Raw genomic sequence first — 19,667 nt, forward strand, 5'->3', positions numbered from 1 at the left:
AGAGGTGGTAGGAGTAAAAAAAAAAAAAAGGAAGGAAAGATGGAGTAGGGGTGGGGAAAAGAAAAAAAAAAACAAAAAAAAAAAAACGGAGATTGAAAGGAGAGAATAGAATGAAAAACCAAACCAGATCAAAAGGAGAATTACAAAGCCAATATAAAAGAAAAAAAGCTGTGTCACAGTGTAAAAGATGCAGAGCTATAAATTAAAGCGATATAGAATTTGAGAAACTAAGTGACGAAATCGTCACAACGGTACAGGTGGAAAAGAAACTAATAAGCGTTCCATTGAAAATCGGTGCTATTATGCAGTTTCCTCATGGTTGTAACTTCTGCATAAAAATCACATCTTTTACATGTGCACAATACAGCTTTTTCTCAGCTTGAGAGAGTCACGTACCAATGAAAGAAAAAAAATAAATCCTAACAGGATACAGGGGAGCACTGCAGTGAGGAAAGTGTGGAAAATACTGCTGTACAGCAAGTTAGGAGATGTGAAGCCCAGCAGCCAAGGATAAAGAGGGCCCAGACTGGCAGCAGTACCTTCTCCTCAGAGGCTAGTAACGTTTTCAACGTTTGGTCCATTATTCTCAGCTGATCATCATGCTGGCGGTATTGTCTATTAATGAGTGCATGAAATAAGGAAGGCGTGCACAAGCCATTCACAATATGTGGAGCATGCAAAGAAAAACACATTGTTACACGTGAACGCGGGATAAAGCAAATACACATTATCTGGTAGAGCTAGCACTGTGTGGTCAGCAGGAGTTGGGTTATCAGCTCTGAAGTGTGGCAATAATATGCATCTTCACATATGAAGATGGCCTACAGAGGATGCTGCACTGCTTTATTATGGCCTGGCTACAGCCTGCGTTATAGGTCAGAGCTGCATTCACAATGCTTCAAGCCTCAGATCTGACATCTAGCAGAATTCATTGGTTGTACACCAAGGTCTGTGTGGCCATTGGATGACATGATCAGGATAGGTTATCAATGAGAAGGAAAGTGGTCCAACTCCCTTCCTTTTAATGAGGCTGCACTGCAATTCCCTGCAGAGTGGGGGTCACGGTGCAGGGAAGAAGAGTACATGGAATAGATGAAAACTAAGTATGTGTAATGTATATTACTTCAATGGTAATGGATCATACATATGTAAACTGTAAGTGTTCATTCAAGGGGACCTTAAAAATACAAGAAGGGGCTTTTGTCTTTCACAACAGATAACACCAACTTGGGAGGGTCTTCAGGATGCTCTAAAGCATGCAATGCATTCATGGGGAAAGCAACTCCAGGATGATGTTCTGGGTGTGTATTAGGTGAAAAGGGATGCTGATGGAGACATGCCGCCACTCACCTCTCTGACAGTTCAGCACGTTCCTCCGCACGTTCCAGGTCACCCTCAATGATCACCAACTTACGGGCAACCTATTACACAGAAGGGGCATGTGTTATAGCATGTCATTTACACAAGCTATAAAATGTAGAAGAATAATGAAGTCTTAAGTCTTTGTGTCCTCACCTCTTCATATTTGCGGTCAGCCTCCTCAGCAATGTGCTTGGCTTCCTTCAGCTGGATCTCTTGCAGCTCCATCTTCTCTTCATCCTTCAGGGCTCTGTTTTCAATGACCTTCATGCCTCTGAGATACAACAAGACACCCATCAGTGAACAAAATTGTACTGGGTAAACCACAACAATAGTCAATAGTATCAGGTGTGGACAAATGCTGAAAACAATGTAACCCTCCATACAGAAACACTGGCTGTTTACATTGCAAACAATACGAGAGTTGATGCAATCAGGATGGAGCGAATCAGCAGTTCGCTGTCATGAAAGCTTCTAACAATAAGATTTGGTCAAACATTAATGAATGAACCAATCTGAGCTTTATAGAATGGAAAGAATATTCCATGACATTAAATGGTCTCTTCACCACCTCTGTTTTGATGAGAACCTGTCTGCTCTCTCCTGTCATGTCGATCTCCATAAATAATTAATCTTAATCTGTGTTGTCGAGTTACTTTGTTAGGCTACGTTCACATTAGCGTTGTGCGGTGCTGCATCGGGCGCAGCCGCGGCGACGCATGCGTCATGCGTCCCTATATTTAACATGGGGGCGCATGGACATGCGTTGTCTTGCGCTTTGTGACGCATGCGTCATTTTGGCGCAAGCGACAGGGCGCAGAGGACGCTGCATGATGCAGTTTTTTCTGCGCCAAAAATCATGCAAAAATGAACGCATGCGTCACAAAAAGCCGCTTTTTGCATGCGTTGTGTCGCAGACGCAGCACCGCACAACGCAAATGTGAACGTAGCCTTATTCCTCCCTGCTGCAGGTGTGACCCTACAAAGTCTGACAATATCCAATCAGTGCAGACCGTTAAGCTGCAGGGACATGCCTCTGACAAATTGAATAGTAACACCCATTTGTTCACTTCAGCAGGAACAGAGGAAGAGCACAAGCTAACAATTCTGGATAAATTTTTGTAATCCAGGGAGAATACAAGTGTATATTACGGCGCAGTCAAACCGCCGTATAAAGCAGACAGATCAGAACGCAGTGCACGGACCGGCCAGCGCTCTCCCAACCAGAGCGTGACAGCTGCATAGAAATACATGGAGCCGTCAAGCTCGAGTTAGAGAGCCACCAGTCAGTCCATGCACTGCGTTTCATCTTGGGCCCACTTATATGGCACGGACTGCGGCCTTAAAAACAGACCTCAGATGTCATGGAAAGTTCTCCTTATAGAGGCTTCTAGCTAGAATGGAAACAGGGCCTACATATCAATGTTGCTCAAAATCACAGTACTTGGGCATTTAGTCTATGTGCACACGTTGCGGATTGGGGTGCAGAATTTGCCGCACAAAATCCACAGGTGCGGATTTGCCGTGGATTTTGTGCGGTTTTGATGCAGATTTTCTGCGTTTTTTACCCCTGCGGATTTCTATTATGGAAGGGGTCAGAAACGTTGCAATTCCACCCAAAAGAAGTAGCATGCTACTTTTGTTCCCCAGCGGTTTTCATGCAGATTTTTCCGCACCATTAGCACAGCTTTTTTTTTTCCAATTGATTTACATTGTACTGTAAATCACTGTACGGACCTGCAGCGCTTCTGCGTGGAAAAATCCGCTGCGGATCCGCACAAACTCCACATCGTGTGCAAACAGCCGTAAAGAGAATTGGTCACCAGGTTTCACAATACAAACAGCATTTTTATTATTTTTACACAAATACACTTTCAAAATCCATGTCAAAATGGATGTACAGTATAATCCTCAAACTGAAACATTTTTAGGAGTCGAGCTGACTAGACCTGCAAAAAGTTTCCTGGGTGTATTATTAAAATGTAATAAAAGGGCGATACATCCATTGTGCAGTTTTTTGACAAGCAGCAGCCTTATCAGGACCAAGATCATTCCATACACTATGACGTTTGTTTTGATAACACTGATTACTGAGGTCTTACCTCTCACTCTCATCTGCAGCCTTCTCAGCTTCCTCCAGTTTCTGAAGGGCTGTGGACAAACGCTCCTGAGCACGATCCAACTCCTCCTCTACCAGCTGGATACGCCTATTCAATGAGGCTACATCTCCTTCAGCCTAGGTGAAGAGAGGAAAAGTAATGCAGTCAGGAGAAGATTAATGCTGCCCACAAAGCTGGAACTAGAATGCCCATTTCCTGCCAGGTAAATATCACATACGAGGGACTGCTACAATAGGAGCATTGTACAACTGCAATAACTGACAACTAAAGGGATGCACTGGATTCTTCTACATTAGGCTTTCAGACCTTACAATCACTGGCCTGATTGAAGAACAACAACTTGGAACAAGGTTTCCTCTCCATGTATTTAAAAGAAACGCCTCATATACTATTATATAGGAAACCCGTGACTATAAATCATGTACTTATAGAGGTAATGAAGGAACTGTTCCTTCATTGCCTCCAAGTACAAGGTTTCCTCTCCAGTCCAACATTATGAAGAAAGAATACAGCTGTAGCATTTACCATTAAAGGGAACCTGTCACCCCCAGAATCATATATGAGCGGCAGCCACCGGCATCAGGGGCTTATCCACAGCATTCAGTAATGCTGTAGATAAGCCCCCGATGTATCCTGAAAGATGAGAAAAAGACGTTAGATTATACTCATCCAGGGGTGGTCCCACTACGGTCCGGCACCTCCCATCTTCATAGGATGACGTCCTCTTTGTCTTCCTGTCGCGGCCCCGGCACAGGTGTACTTTATGTGCCCTGTTGAGGGCAGAGCAAAGTACTGCAGTGCACAGGAGCTGAGTCTCTGACCTTTCCCGGAGCTACTTTGCTCTGCCCTCAACAAGACAGACAAAGTATGCCTGCGCTGGAGCCGCGGCAAGAAGAGGACGTCACCGTAAGAAGATGGGAAGCCCTGGGTGAGTATAATAACTATTTCTCATCTTTCAGGATACATCGGGGGCTTATCTACAGCATTACAGAATGCTGTAGATAAGCTCCTGATGCCAGTGGCTCATATACGATTTTGGGTGTGACAGGTTCCCTTTAACGTCACTTTTGGACAGAGATGGCTGTATTAAACATTTATCATTTTTTTTATCTGAATACTTATAGGTCCAGATCCAATAAACGGGTTTGCCAAGAATTCTGGCAAATTTGAAATGTCGCAATTTTTTTTTTTTTTTTTTTTAACAACTCTTAGGGGGTCCAAAAAAGAGAGCTAAATGACATTTTTATGCTAGTCCTGGCCAGCTTTACCAACTTGGAAAAGTGTGTGGAGCCTAGCGGGCACTGGGCCTGGCAGAGAAATTCATCATAATTTATGGCACAAAAATAATGCAAATTCTAACACAAGGACTCCAGTCCCTGACTGGAATACATTTAAGTTAACAGTCGTGTTGAGCGAATGTGCTTGGATAAGCTGTTATCTGAGCATGCTCGGGTGCCAAGTATCTTCGGTGTGCTCGAGTAAGTCCACGCGGCTGCATGTCTCACAGCTGTTCGACAGCTGCAACACATGCAAGGATTGTCCAACAAACAACCCCGGCGACTCGACCATAGCACACGAGCGTACTCTGATAACACCTTATCTGAGCACATTCGCTCAACACTAGCTAACAGAAATTTGCACCAATTGGATTCCATACTCCAGCAGACATGAATCAAGAGTGGTGCGCAAATTTCCAGTCTTGATTAATCTGGTGCCAATTATATCCAACAGGTTGTATTCGGAATGATGTTCCCTTTAATAATCAGTATGTATTCATGATAATGTTTTAATGGCCGCTCTACACAGATTTACTATTTTGCTGAGGTCTTTGTTGAAGGTCCCCAGACATGCACACATTATACAAGGTAAGGCTTAGAAAGTCGCTATATAAGCCCTCCTGTTCTTCCTGGTAAAACCTACGCATTCAATTATTAGGACATTAAAAAGGAGGAAAAAAAAAAATCTAAACAAATACTGATTACTAGTCACATACTGATTAGCAATCTCCATCGTGTCCAAAAGGTCTGATATTTAGGAAGTTGCAGAAAAAGTGTCAACTAAATGGAGCACATCAGCATCATCTGTTCATCTATAGATTTCACATGATACACAAGGGTGTGTGCCGAAATGGAGATGTAGGATGTGGTCACACACCTCAAACTAGATATAAATACTTTGTAACTTCCCCTTTCAAAAAAAAAAAAAAAAAAGCCAACGAGATATCTGGGTTCCTAACCGTTCATACAGAAGATGAGGCCCCTACATATCAGAATGAATGAAGAATATTCCCTTTCTGCACGTAGCAATAATCCCTAGACACTGCCAAGCATATGGGATGCGGCACTCCTGCCACATACAGAAGAAAACCTCCATGCCTAGCCATTGGGGTTCCTGGAGTGTTTGCTGAGCAAAGGAGTGCCCGCCCTACAAAACTATGTGTACGCAATTAACCCCTACTGGACAAAACCTGCTTTCTAGTCATTACACGTAGATTTGTCGCTGGGTTAGGCACCAACTTCCTGATGGGAGGACAAGCATTTACAACTATGGGGGCGGCATACAGAAGCCCCGGGCTGCCAATCCCCCAAAACTCAACTCCCCAATATAAACTTTTTGGCTTCAATTCACAAAGACTGTTGATTTTCACACCAGTGTATTGTATTCAGACACTCCCAATTTATTAAAAGTTGCACACTTCTTAATGAATTAGGAGCGTCCAAGGCCTCTTTCCGTCACAATGCGTCGTTTTGTGAAAAAAACGGATCCAGAAAATGTTTTTGCTGGATCCGTTTTTTTCTCATAGACTTGTATTAGCGACGGATGGCCACACGTTTCATCCATAGTGTGCGGGATCTGTTGTAAAATTGCTGTCCGTCGGGCGGAGACGACGCACATAGAAACGTTTTTTGTGCATGTCAGAAAATCACTCATTGATGGATCCTGTGCTGTCCGTCGTTGGCTATAATGGAAGCCAATGGGCACAGGATCCGTCGCCAACTGTCAAAAGCAGGAGTTCAGCGACGGATGCCATCTTGAAACTGAGCGTGCGCAGGAAGAATTTCCAGTCAGGGAAATTCTCTCTCGTTCTCTCTTTTTACTATTGATGTTGCCTACGCAGCATCAATAGTAAAAAGATATAATGTTAAAAATAAAAAATGGTGATATTCTTACCTTCTGGCGTCCCCCGCAGCCGTCCCGATGCTCCCGGCAACTCCCGTTCCCAGTAATGCATTGCAAAATGACCCGATGACGTAGCGGTCTCGCGAGACTACTACGTCATCACAGGTCATTGTCTCGCAAGGCATTACTGGGAACGGGAGTTGCCGGGAGCATCGGGACGGCTGTGGGGGGCGCCAGAAGGTAAGAATATCACGATTTTTAATTTTTACAATTTTTAACATGGGTTGTGTTGTGTATGCGTTTTCGCAGCGGAAAAACGCGGCGAAGACGCATACACAACAAGTGCACATAGCCTCGACGGAGCCGTCAAAAAAACGAACCCAGTGCACCTGGTTTTTACAATCTGCACAGGATCAGTCTTTTCAACATTTTGACAGATTGTGACAGATTGTAAAAAATGGAAGTGTGAAAGAGGCCTAACAAGTGGATCTAACAAGATCTTACTCCAGTCAGGGACTGTAATAAGACTTCTGGTGTATGGGTACGCCACAGCTCGTCAGGAATGTGTCAAAAGATGTTAAGATTTTTGCACAACTTCAATTTTTGTGAAATTTTGCAACTTTTCAAGGTACGCCAGTGGCAAATTTACTTTGAAGAATAAGGACAATAATGTCCACAGAAGAAGCACATAGGGATACACGTTTTCACCCATCAGTTTTGCTCAGCAGAAAGAATTAGCCAAGTAAAGGATCTGTTGTGCCTCATCTTCAGCATCATCTAGGCAAAACGTTCCCCAAAATATTAGTAATGTGAACAGAGCCTATGATAATTTGGCCCCAAGAAAGGGGATACTTTACCTACAGCAGAATTTCCAGCCCCAGGTCATATTGCTGCCATTATTAAATTAGCAGTTATTTGTCTACTTGCCAGCCCGACCTAACTGGATTACAATTAATTGCTGGGCGCTGTCAGATCAAGCGCCAGTGCATTGCTCTTTACAAGATGTAAGGCCGTCCTCAACTAGTCCGCTTTACCGGTTTGACAGTAATGTGTGAGGTGACCTGGGAGCAGCCAAACCTGAAATGATTGAGTGATAGATTGTATAACTGTAGTCGTAAGATAAGGAAAACCTCCTGACAAGTGGCACTAAAACTACACCCTCTATGACAAAGTCTTAGGCCGAGTGCACATTATCTGGAAGGGGCAGCGCTTTGGACGCAGTGTATGAACGCAGGTGAATCCGCATGTGATCACTGAACTGCGAGGATTCACCGAGTCCAATACATTATATGGGTGAAATTGATCTCGCGCAGGCTCACGTCTCTGCAAGAGAAATAGACATGGTGCAGTCTGTAAAGAAGCGCCACATGTCCGTCTCCGCGGATGAGCCACGGGCGTCTCTGGACACAGTGGGCATGGGAATTCTTGAAATCCCATCCACTATGCTGTAACAGGTGGACGTGGCACAAGTACGCAGCATCCAACCTGCGGCAACTTGGGATTGCGGGCACATGCCCTGACTCACACACTGCAGATGAAGTCCCTATTTTTCACCAGGTGAAAAGTAGCCAGGCTTTGATTTCATTTTTACCCCTTGGTATTTTTTTATTATTATTTTTATTCTTTAATCTGCTACACTGTTCTGGCCATTTTACTTAGTGCCAATTTGCATTCTCTTTATAAGCAGGCATGGCTCACAGGGCAATAATGGCGAGGAATATAAGAACACTCCAGAGATTCCTGAGAACCGCACCCCATTAGCAAGACCAGAAGAAAAATAAAAGGTCCAGATAAAGAGTATAAGGACACGTGGACGAGGTATAATTTCTACATGGCTTTCAGCAGACTTCTCACCAAAATCCATTTTATTAACAGTTTTTAATGGGCACATGACCTGATATATATATATATATATATATAGCACTACCTGTAGCCAAGCACAGATTAGCCTCAATGAACGGGGCTAATCCACATGCAGGCCTGCGGGGCGCCAGAGACAAGAAGTCTGGACTTTTACCACGTGCTCACTGGCAAAGAATGGCAGATTTTCCCTATGAACATACCCCAAATCTTTACATTACACCCCCTCCCATTTTTAGGATCCAGTCCTGGTTTTGATTTACAAAAATCAATAGATAATGCAGACCACATTTCCAGCTTGTGACTGGGGCCTGAAGGAAAGGCTTCTCAAAATGGGAGAGAAAATTAAATATGAGCACCCAGGACAAGGACCGGGATCCAAGATATAAAAGGAAATATACAGTAGGTGTTGAGGAGTTAAAAAAGCTCCAGTCACTAAATAGAGGTAACACTGGCTAAATATTTGCATGCCACTGATATAGGTGTAGAGTTAACCATTTGCATCCAAGGTCATAGGGTCTGGGAGGACAACTTTATTCTTAAACACGATTTATAATAAGGAGCCGCGTAATCAGTGACTTACACCTTTATAGGGACCGGGGCGAGCACAGAGCATAGTAACCACAAGTATGGGTCAATAGTGAAGACAGCAGCCTTCAAAGTAATGCAGAAGTGAAGAGTGTGCGGAGACCCGCGCGGCAATGTAATGCAGTCCTTCCTGTTGTGTCACTGGAGGATTGCAGGGAAGGACAAGGCTATATAGTCAGTGAGCGGACCGGGGGTATGGCCTTATAAGGAGAGGAGAGGGCAAGAAAGCGCCCAAGTGCCCAGATCCAGCCGCAAGGCCGCCGGACACAGGCGTGTGGGAATAATATATACTGTATATTCCAGCTAGGATCACATGGGGGCAAATCTAATATATTACATAGTGTCATTCCATCAATGGGCCAAGGGAGATCGAAGACTGGAAAAGTGAGAAATGCCAGCGGCACGTCGCCCGCTTACTACCCTGGATGCCTGGGGAGTCGCCCGCTTACTACCCTGGATGCCTGGGGAGTCGCCCGCTTACTACCCTGGATGCCTGGGGAGTCGCCCGCTTACTACCCTGGATGCCTGGGGAGTCGCCCGCTTACTACCCTGGATGCCTGGGGAGTCGCCCGCTTACTACCCTGGATGCCTGGGGAGTCGCCCGCTTACTACCCTGGATGCCTGGGGAGTCGCCCGCTTACTACCCTGGATGCCTGGGGAGTCGCCCGCTTACTACCCTGGATGCCTGGGGAGTCGCCCGCTTACTACCCTGGATGCCTGGGGAGTCGCCCGCTTACTACACTGGATGCCTGGGGAGTCGCCCGCTTACTACACTGGATGCCTGGGGAGCACCGGAGCTCACATACAGCAGCCCCTCACCTGAAGGGAGGAGACCCTACAAGTCAGGCGACACACACTGCCTCTGCCATCGGGCGCGGTGCCAGGCGGGCACACTCACCTGTCCGCCCCCACAGGCAGACAGTGCCAGCACCACGCCCAGGAGCATGCGGCAGCTGAGGAGTTAACCTCCTCCTCCTCCAGAGGAGCCCGGCCGCATGCCGCACATTCCCGGCGCAGCGCCCCCTCCGGCTGCCTGGATACCTCTGCCCTGGAGACTGCGAGCTCTGGGACAGGCGGTCTATTAACCATGTAGGAGCCAATGACGAAGAGACCCCAGAGACTGAGGTGTTCCCCCAATACAGCCCTGCTGCCAGCTATGGCAGGCGAGGCCACGGCGCTTACCGCCTCCCGCAGCTTCTTCTCCGCGTCCCGCTCCTGCTGCAGCCGCTCTGCCCGCTCCTCCGCCGCATCCGCCTGGTCCTGCAGGCTCTTGATCTTCCTCCTCACGGCCTCCAGAGAGGTCATACCGGCCATTCGTCCCGCGCTCACACTACTCACTTCCGGCCTGTACTCAGCCCGAACCGCACGCTGTGAGGAGAGGGCTCCGTCCCCGGTAATTCTCCGGCTGCTCAGTCCGCACACAGGAAGTCTCCTCCTTACATAGGCTCCGGCCCCTTCAGTTAACCCTATCATTACAGGAGACTGCTCCCTGAAGTGGCGGAGGGTGCTAGCCCTCGGTGGGTGCGGTACCACCTTACATGTGCCCCTGCACTGTATGAAAGGAGGGGTGATACCGTGATTAAGCCCCTCACCAGGGAGTGATGCCCCCAATGATTCAGAAAGCGCGGACGCTACTGCCACCTGGTGCTAGAATGCCGGCATAGCAGGGCGCGCCACAGGTGACAGCATCCTGGAGAATGGCTGCTGCTGGGGGCTCAGCTGTGACACGTGACTATTAGTGGATATTGGGGGCTCAGCTATGACACAATAATAATAATAATTTTATTTCTATAGTACCAACATATTCTGCAGCGCTTTACATTAGTTAGGGGACTTGTGCATACAAAAGACATTACAGCATAACAATAATCACATAGATCACAGATACCAGGAGGAGTGAGGGCCCTGCTCACAAGCTACAATCTATGGGGAGATAGGGGAGACACAGGAGGGGGATGGTAACAATTGCTTTCATTGTTTGGACCAGCCATAGTGTAAAGATCGGGTGTTCATGTAAGGCTACTTTCACACTAGCGTCGTACGACGCACGTCGCAATGCGTCATTTTGCAGAAAAAACGCATCCTGCAAAGTTGTTTGCAGGATGCGTTTTTTCTCCATAGGCTTGTATTTGCAACGGTTGCGTCGTGTTGTGGCATACCGTCGGCACCAAAAAACGTTGCTTGTAACGTTTTTTGGTGCTTTGTGTCCGCCATTTCCGACCGCGCATGTGTGGCCGGAACTCCGACCCCTCCTCCCCGGAGCTCACAATGGGGCAGCGGATGCGTTGTAAAACTGCATCCGCTGCCCCCGTTGTGCTGCGCTTTCACTGCATGCGTCGGTACGTCGCCACGACGCATTGCGTCGTACGACGCTAGTGTGAAAGTAGCCTAATGCTGCATGATCCGGTCACCAACCAGTATATGTAACAGTACAGACACAGAGTGCTATTAAATGTATAAAGGGTGTGAGAAAATGATACGAGGAACCTGATTATGGGAAAAATTTTGAATGGGAACACAGGGATAGATAAGTATGGTAAGGCGGTAGGCCAGTCTGAACAAATGCGTTTTTAGGGCACGCTTAAAACTGTGGGGACTGGGGATTAATCGTATTAACCTGGGTAGTGCATTCCAAAGAATTGGCGCAGCACGTGAGAAGTCTTAGGCTATGTGCACACGTTGCGGAATGGGGTGCAGAATTTTCTGCACAAAATCCGCATCTCCTGGAAGAATCCGCAGGTGCAGATTTGCCACGGATTTTATGCAGTTTTTATGCGGAATTGATGCGGATTTTGTGCGGATTTTCTCCGGTTTTTACCACTGCGGATTTCTATAATGGAGGGGTGCAGAAACACTGCAGATCCGCACAAAAGAAGTGACATACACTTCTTTTAAATCGCAGCGTTTCCGCACGGATTTTTCCACACCATCTGCACAGCTTTTTTTTCACATTTATTTACATTGTACTGTAAATCACAGTGCGGATCTGCAGTGTTTCTGCGCGGAAAAATCCGCTGCGGATCCGCACTAAGTGTATGTGCACACGTTGCGGATTCTCTGCGGATCCGCTGCGCTTTTTGAGGTGCAGAAACGCTTCAGATCTGCAATTGATTTACAGTACAATGTAAATCAATGAGAAAAAAAAATGCTGTGCACACTTTGCGGAAAATCAGCTGCGGAAACGCTGCTGTTTAAAAGAAGTAGCATGTCACTTCTTTTTTGTGAATCTGCAGCGTTTTTGTACCCATTCCATTATAGAAAACTGCAGGGGTAAAAAACGCAGCAAATCCGCAAGAAAACCGCAGCAAAAATGCACAAAAAACGCTGCAGAACCGCACAAAAAACACGACAAATCCGCAGGTGCGTTTTCTGCCAGGAGAGGCAGAATCCGCACCAGAAATTCCTAAGCCTAATCCGCAACGTGTGCACATAGCCTAAATCCGCATCGTGTGCACATAGCCTTAGAGACGGGAGTGGGAGGTTCTGATTATTGAGGATGCTAACCTCAGGTCATTAGCAAAGTGTAGAGCACGGGAAGGGTGGTAGGCTGAGACCAGGGAGGAGTTGTAGGGTGGTGCTGAACGTGCAGCGCTTTGTGGGTGAGGGTAATAAGTTTGTTCTGGATTCTGGAGTGGATGGGTAACCAGTGCAATGACTGGCACAAGGTAGAGGCATCGGTGTAACGATGTATGACACGTGACTATTACTGGTTATTGGGGGCTGAGCTGTGACATACATGACTATTAGTGGATATTGGGGGCTCAGCTATGACACATGACTATTAGTGAATATTGGGGGACTCAGCTATGACACGTGACTATTAGTGAATATTGGGGGTTCAGCTATGACACGTGACTATTGAGGGCTCAGCTATGATAAGTGACTATTATTGGTTATTGGGGGCTCAGCTGTGACACAGGTGACTATTAGTGGTTATTGAGGGCTCATATGACATGTGACTATTAGTGGATATTGAGGGCTCAGATATGACACATGTGTCTATTAGTGATATTGGGGGCTCAGATATGACACACATAACTGTTAGTGGATATTGGTGGCTCAAATATCACAGGTGACTATTAGTGGATTTTGAGGGCTCAAATATGACACTTGACTATTAGAGCATATTGGGGGCTCAATACGGCAAATGTGAGTACTATAAGTAATAACAGGTGATTTTCTGGGAGTATTCCTGTGTCACTATACTTTTTATGCTTTTCCTGTTATTCCCTATAAGGAGGCTGCAGGCGGACTGTGACTGTGCAGACACTGGGACATATAACTATTCTTACCATAGGGAATAATTACATTTACAGCCTGTAATGTGACAGAAAAATCACCCTTCCGCCCCTTCGTATAAGTGGCATATGGCGAGTGCATCCAGAATCACCAATTCTGCCCTCACCTCCCCGCAGGTACCTCTCGTCACCTGTGCAGGGCGCATATGAACTTGCACCAGGTAACAGGAGTTTTTTTGAGATGTTCCAAACAGAACTGTGGAGTCGGAGCCCATTTTGGTGGAGTCGGAGGTTTGGCTTACCGATTCCACAGCCCTGGTAGGAGGGAGTCGGAGTTGGAGTCTGTGTCATGGAAATTGAGGAGTCGGAGGTTTGGCTTACCGATTCCACAGCCCTGGTAGGAGGGAGTCGGTGTTGGAGTCTGTGTCATGGAAATTGAGGAGTCAGAGGTTTGGCTTACCGATTCCACAGCCCTGGTAGGAGGGAGTCGGTGTTGGAGTCTGTGTCATGGAAACTGAGTTGGAGTCGGAGGTTTAGCTTACCGACTCCACAGCCCTGGTTCCAAAACAACTACTTTTTCAAGTGGAAAACGCTTTGTGAAACCCTCCTTTTTGGGGAGTTTTAAAGGAGTTTTTTTCCCTGAAAAGTTTTGTAATATGCACTTTTTTTTCTCTCACAGGTTCCTTCCCGTATGCACAGCAAAGTAAGTACCCCATAGAAATGAATTGAAAGTTTTCCAAGTGTTGAGGAAGATTTTAAGAACAAATTTGCTAAAAGAAATCCTTGAAAAATGTCTGCAGGAACATAGGGCCAAAGTAGAATGTTTCCACTTCCTTTAAGGGCTTGTTCAGACCAGTGTATTGTATGGACATGAGCTGTCATGTGTGCCATGGACCGCACATTCACCCATTAGAGCCCAATTTCCCACATGGAGCGAGGTCACTGAGGAAAGAAATGGCAGCATGCACTACTCTGGTGTACGTTATAGATCAGACTAGTTACTGCACTTGTCCGATATGCGGTGGAGCACGCGGAGCTGCTCACTGAGCCAGTCATGTCACAAGTTTTAGTGTGGCCGTGTGATCCTGAACTATAGCAATAGTCATCAATCTGTGTCTTATCAGCTGTGAGACTACAACTTCCAGCATTCGGCTATCACGGCACACTGGGAGTTGTAGTTTCACAACAACTATATGTTTTATACAAGGAGCAGTTTATGATACCAATCTGTAAAGAACAAGTGGAAAATACTACAGTATTTGTAGTTCAAAACATTTGCAAGATTTTTTTTTTCCAAAGCCATTATTGAATCCGGTAGGTTCTAATCCTGGTTTGGGGTCAAAAATCAGGGACTACATGACAGATGTATGAGGGCAGTATAAGTAGGCATGAAGAAGCCTCTAAGAAAGTGACAATCTGTGGTCACCAGTAGTGGACTTCCCCAGACATCACTGAGGTGGCTTACTAAAGGACCACTACTTCTACTCACAGAATTCTGGCTCTTAGGCCAAGTTCACACATTCAGTATTTTATATCAGTATTTCTAAAGGTACCGTCACACATAACGATATAGTTAACGATATCGTTGCTTTTTGTGACGTAGCAACGATATCGTTACCGAAATCGTTATGCGTGACAGCGACCAACGATCAGGCCCCTGCTGGGAGATCGTTGGTCGCTGGGGAATGATCAGAACTTTTATTTTGGTCGCTGATCTCCCGCTGACATCGCTGAATCGGCGTGTGTGACGCCGATTCAGCGATGTCTTCACTGGTAACCAGGGTAAATATCGGGTTACTAAGCGCAGGGCCGCGCTTAGTAACCCGATGTTTACCCTGGTTACCATTGTAAATGTAAAAAAAAAAAAACACTACATACTTACAGTCCGGTGTCTGGTCACGTTCCTCGCCTTCAGCTTCCCGCACTGACTGTGAGTGCCGGCCGGCCGTAAAGCAGAGCACAGTGGTGACGTCACCGCTCTGCTTTACGGCCGGCCGGCGCGCCGCTCACAGTCAGTGCGGGAAGCTGAAGGCGAGGGACGTGACCAGACACCGGAATGTAAGTATGTAGTGTTTTTTTTTTTTACATTTACAATGGTAACCAGGGTAAACATCGGGTTACTAAGCGCGGCCCTGCACTTAGTAACCCGATGTTTACCCTGGTTACCCGGGGACTTCGTTGGTCGCTGGAGAGCTGTCTGTGTGACAGCTCTCCAGCGACCAAACAGCGACGCTGCAGCGATCGGCATCGTTGTCTATATTGCTGCAGCGTCGCTTAATGTGACGGTACCTTAAGGCAAAACCAGGAGTGGAGCAATCAGAGGAAAAGTATAATAGAAACATATGCACCCTTCTCTATTTATCACCCACTCCTGGTTTTGACTTAGAGATACTGATGTAAAATACTGACCAAATACTGCTAGTGTGAACTTGGCTTTATGCATGAAATTAGTGTAGGCAAAAAGTGCCAGTATGGTGGGAGAAGCTACACAGCAGTCGCTAGGATTGAATGTTGGCGAGGATTTCAAACTGATTGTTCACAGTTTTGCAGTTTCACCAGCAGAACTGCATGGCCTGAACCAGTGTATTTGATTTAGGCTGGGGTTACACTTGCGTGTGCAATGTGAGAAACCCGCGCATCAATACCCGGCACTGCCGCTGGCGGTTTGGACCGGACCGTTCAGCTGCATGCTCCGGTCCCGAGTGCCGGGTATTGAGGCGCGAGACTTGCGTGAATTTCTCACATTGCACACAAGTGTGACCCCGGCCCTTACGGAAAACTAGACGCCACCATGGATTTCAGCCAACTAGTGGCCACTACATTGAGCCTTATCCTTCTAGCACGTGAGGAAAAGCTACTGGATCGGTGGACATGGGCAACATTGGCATTTAATGTTTGTCTAACTTTTTATGTAAAACTCAGTCTTCAATTTTTTAATATGGTCACACATTCAAGAAGAAAAAAATCCATGCAGTTTTTTTGTTTGTTGCAAATTTACTGCAGATTTCTGTGAATTTCAAAAGGGAGATATCTAAAGAGAAAATCCGTACAAAGATCCACTGATCTAAAAATCTGCAAAGCAAGTGAAGTTAGGCTCAGAAATGATCTGCAGCGTGTGGTGAGACTGTTATAATCTCATTCACTTGCTGCTGTTGTCATCCACTGTGAATTCTTTTACATCAGTATTTGTAAGACAAAACCAGGAGTGGAACAATTAGAGGAAAAGTATAATAGAAACATGTCACCACTTCTGTATTTATCACCCACTCCTGGTTTTGGCTTACAAATACTGATGTAAAATACTGACCAAATACTGCTAGTGTGACGGCAGCCTAAAGCTGCACAGAAATCCGTAAGGTATAAAACAGCCCACACTCTGTAATGTAGCTAATTGGTCCTAAAGGGTTAGCACTAAGGAAGCAAAGAACTGTAATACAGGCATGGGAACAAACCGTGTTACATCATATTGTCACCCCATGTAACATTGACTTCTGTTGCCGCTATTTTTTACATACAACGCATTTTAGTCCTCATTCACAAGTCAAGGTATTTTTGCATACAAGAAAAAAACGGAACCATTTTTCTTTAGTGTGTGGTGCATGGAAAGTGTAAGGAGAGAGAGAAAGCTGGGCATATAGGAAAGGTATATTTACATGAGACCTTTTTATTGATACCTTGTTATTTTTATGAATTTTACAACTCGTATAAATTTACGAAGCAGCATGGAGGGGCCACAGACAAGTGTTAGGGGTTATTTACTAACAAAAAGAAAAATATTCCACCCATATGAATCAATGCCTATTAATACAATCCATACAATGAGAGTAAATGGCTATTCACGATAATATGGTGTGATGCAGTGACCCCTGTGGCAGCTAGGGGGCGCTGTGAGTGCTCCTTGGGATGTGCATGGAGGCATATCTATTGTGATAATCGTGGTTAAACAGTGACTGGCTGTGTTGTGAATGGCTGATATGTGTTGCAGAGGGAGTCTGCGTAGTAAGTCTGATGCAATGTTGTTGTTCTGGGACCTGTAGTCCCTCAAGAGTGTGTATATGTATGATGTAGTTGTAAGGGAGACTTACTAGGCTAGTTGTGCAAGATGGGCGGAACAAACTAGCCACACATCCACACTCCCATCCAGGGGAGTGGTTAAGGGTATATAATGTGACCAGGGTGTGGGTCACATGTTCCCATGTGGTTCCAGTGGAAGGTCCCGGAGAGCCTGTGTGTTGCGAGGTCCTGGGAGTAGGATTGGATCCCTGAATAGCACACTGAACCACCTGTGTTGGATTTCCTGGGAGTAGGAGTCCTGAATAGCACATGGTGGGGCTTTGGACCTGGTGTGTTGGATTTCCTGCGAGTAGGAGTCCTGAATAGCACACTGAACAACCTGTGTTGGATTTCCTGGGAGTAGGAGTCCTGAAGAGCACATGGTGGGGCTTTGGACTTGCTGGTGGCCTGGGGTGTTGGTCTGATGTCCTGAATAGCATCTGGACAGGTCATATGCCTGGGGTATTGGTCTGACGTCCTGAATAGCACCTGTACAGGTTATATGCCTGGGGTGTTGGATGAGGTCCTGAATAGTACCTGGACAGGTCATATGTCTGGGGTGTTGGACTAGGTCCTGAATAGCACCTGGACAGGTCACATGTGCGGTTCATGTGGGGAAGCTACCGTCCTTCGGTGGGTATGGACTGACTAAGATATGCTGCCCAGGCAAGTTGGTGACCCCTGTGAGGCAGCTTTCCCGGAGGAGTGGACTGACAAGGAGTCAGCAGGTGGAGCAGGAGCTCCCGTCAGGGACCTATACAGACTGTTGGTACTTGTAATGTTCTATGAACTGTGTGGTCTCCCACGGTGACTGAACGGAGTGAGGTTCGGCGTGTTTAGAGACCGTGGCCCAGTGTCATATGCGCTGTATGTGACTTGGGACACTGGTGAAGTGTACGGCGTACGGACACCCATGGTAACTGGGCGAAGTGAGAGGTCCAGCATGTTTAGTGTCTGTGAAGCAAAGCCGTAAATGAAGTGTTTAAGACAAAGCTGCAAGTTAATATCACCAGTTGGTGCCTATTGTGTTTGATGAAATGTATAATGTGAACTGTGCACAACTCGGTTTATGACACTTTAATAAACCGTATAGACTGTGTTTAAGCGAAAAATCGTGCCTGACTACGTTAATCCCGTGCCAAACGAGTGTCCCCCAATACACTTAGTGAGAGCAATCTTACAATGGATTGTTATACTTTTACAGTTTATGGTGCATCCACATATGCTTGTTAATGTCCAATTGCTTTCTGATACAGGAAAGATACTGTACGTATCTTGGTACCATGTTAGCCAGTGGATAGAAAAATATGTAGAGTCATCAGTGGTTGATACCTTTTAATGGCTAACTGAAAAGATGGTAACAAATTGCAAGCTTTCAGACTACTCAGGTCTCTTCATCAGGCACAGACTAAAATAAATTCAGAATAATCACATATTTATGACAAGACAGGTGACGTGAAGCAGAATTACCATTTTGTCAGTGATAAATAGATATGTCCATAAATATTGGAAGAGTTCATAGATAAGGAATGTTTTATTGTCCTCTGATTGGGGTCTGGTTCATAGTCTGGATTGCTGGCGCTTTGGACGAAGCGGAAAACCCGCTCCGCCCAAAGCGCCACCCCCTTCTGTACACGCGGTGATTCCAGATGTGTTCAACAGACATGCTGCGTTCTAAAAAGATACGCCACATTGCCGGAAACGCAGGGCCGCCGGATGCGTGTTCGCACGCATAGTGGAGAGGGGATTTCATAAAATCCCCTCCACTATGCTGTAACATCTGGACACTGCGGGTTGAGCGCTGCGGTTGTACGCAGTCAGAGGACAATAAAACATTCCTCATCTCTGAACTCTTCCAATTTTTATGGACATAACTGTTTATCACTCACATAATGGTAATTCTGCTTCACGTTACCTGTCTTATCTATGGCATTTTTCTGTGCTATGTTGTGTATAAATATGTGATTCTTCAGAATGTGTTTTAGTCTTTGCCTGATGAAGAGACCTGAGTAGTCTCGAAAGCTTGCAATTTGTTACCATCTTTTCAGTTAGCCATTAAAAGGTATCAACCACTGAGGACTCTCAATTCTAAATATTTTTCAATTGCTTTCTGATAATTTCCGACCCATAGGGTATGTGTCCACGGGCCTGATTACATCTGGATTAGCTGCGGATTGAACTCTGCGTACAACCGCACCGCTCAACCCGCAGCAGCCAGATGTTACAGCATAGTGGAGGGGATTTTATGAAATCCTGTCTCCACTATACATGCGAACACGCATCCGGCGGCCCTGCGTTTGCGGACATCTTTTTAGAACGCAGCATGTCT

General features: G+C 46.0%; 1 protein-coding gene across 14 annotated transcripts in view; it reads right to left on the bottom strand.

Annotated features, from left to right (window-relative positions):
• The window catches only part of TPM1 (tropomyosin 1), a 57,526-nt gene that overhangs the window by 27,215 nt on the left and 10,644 nt on the right, over positions 1–19,667 (bottom strand). For 5 of the 14 annotated variants that reach the window (XM_069765592.1, XM_069765591.1, XM_069765594.1 and 2 more), the window contains 4 exons: positions 3,462–3,595; positions 1,516–1,633; positions 1,351–1,421; positions 540–615 (listed from right to left, as the gene is read on the bottom strand). In XM_069765592.1, coding sequence (XP_069621693.1) covers positions 540–615; positions 1,351–1,421; positions 1,516–1,633; positions 3,462–3,595 — 399 coding nt within the window. Of the gene's footprint in view, positions 1–539; positions 616–1,350; positions 1,422–1,515; positions 1,634–3,461; positions 3,596–10,229; positions 10,659–19,667 lie in introns of those variants that run through there. The other 9 variants (XM_069765587.1, XM_069765588.1, XM_069765590.1 and 6 more) reach the window with 5 other exon arrangements.

This window comes from Ranitomeya imitator, chromosome 4 (genome assembly GCF_032444005.1).
Source record: "Ranitomeya imitator isolate aRanImi1 chromosome 4, aRanImi1.pri, whole genome shotgun sequence".
Classification (NCBI taxonomy): Eukaryota; Metazoa; Chordata; class Amphibia; order Anura; family Dendrobatidae; genus Ranitomeya; species Ranitomeya imitator.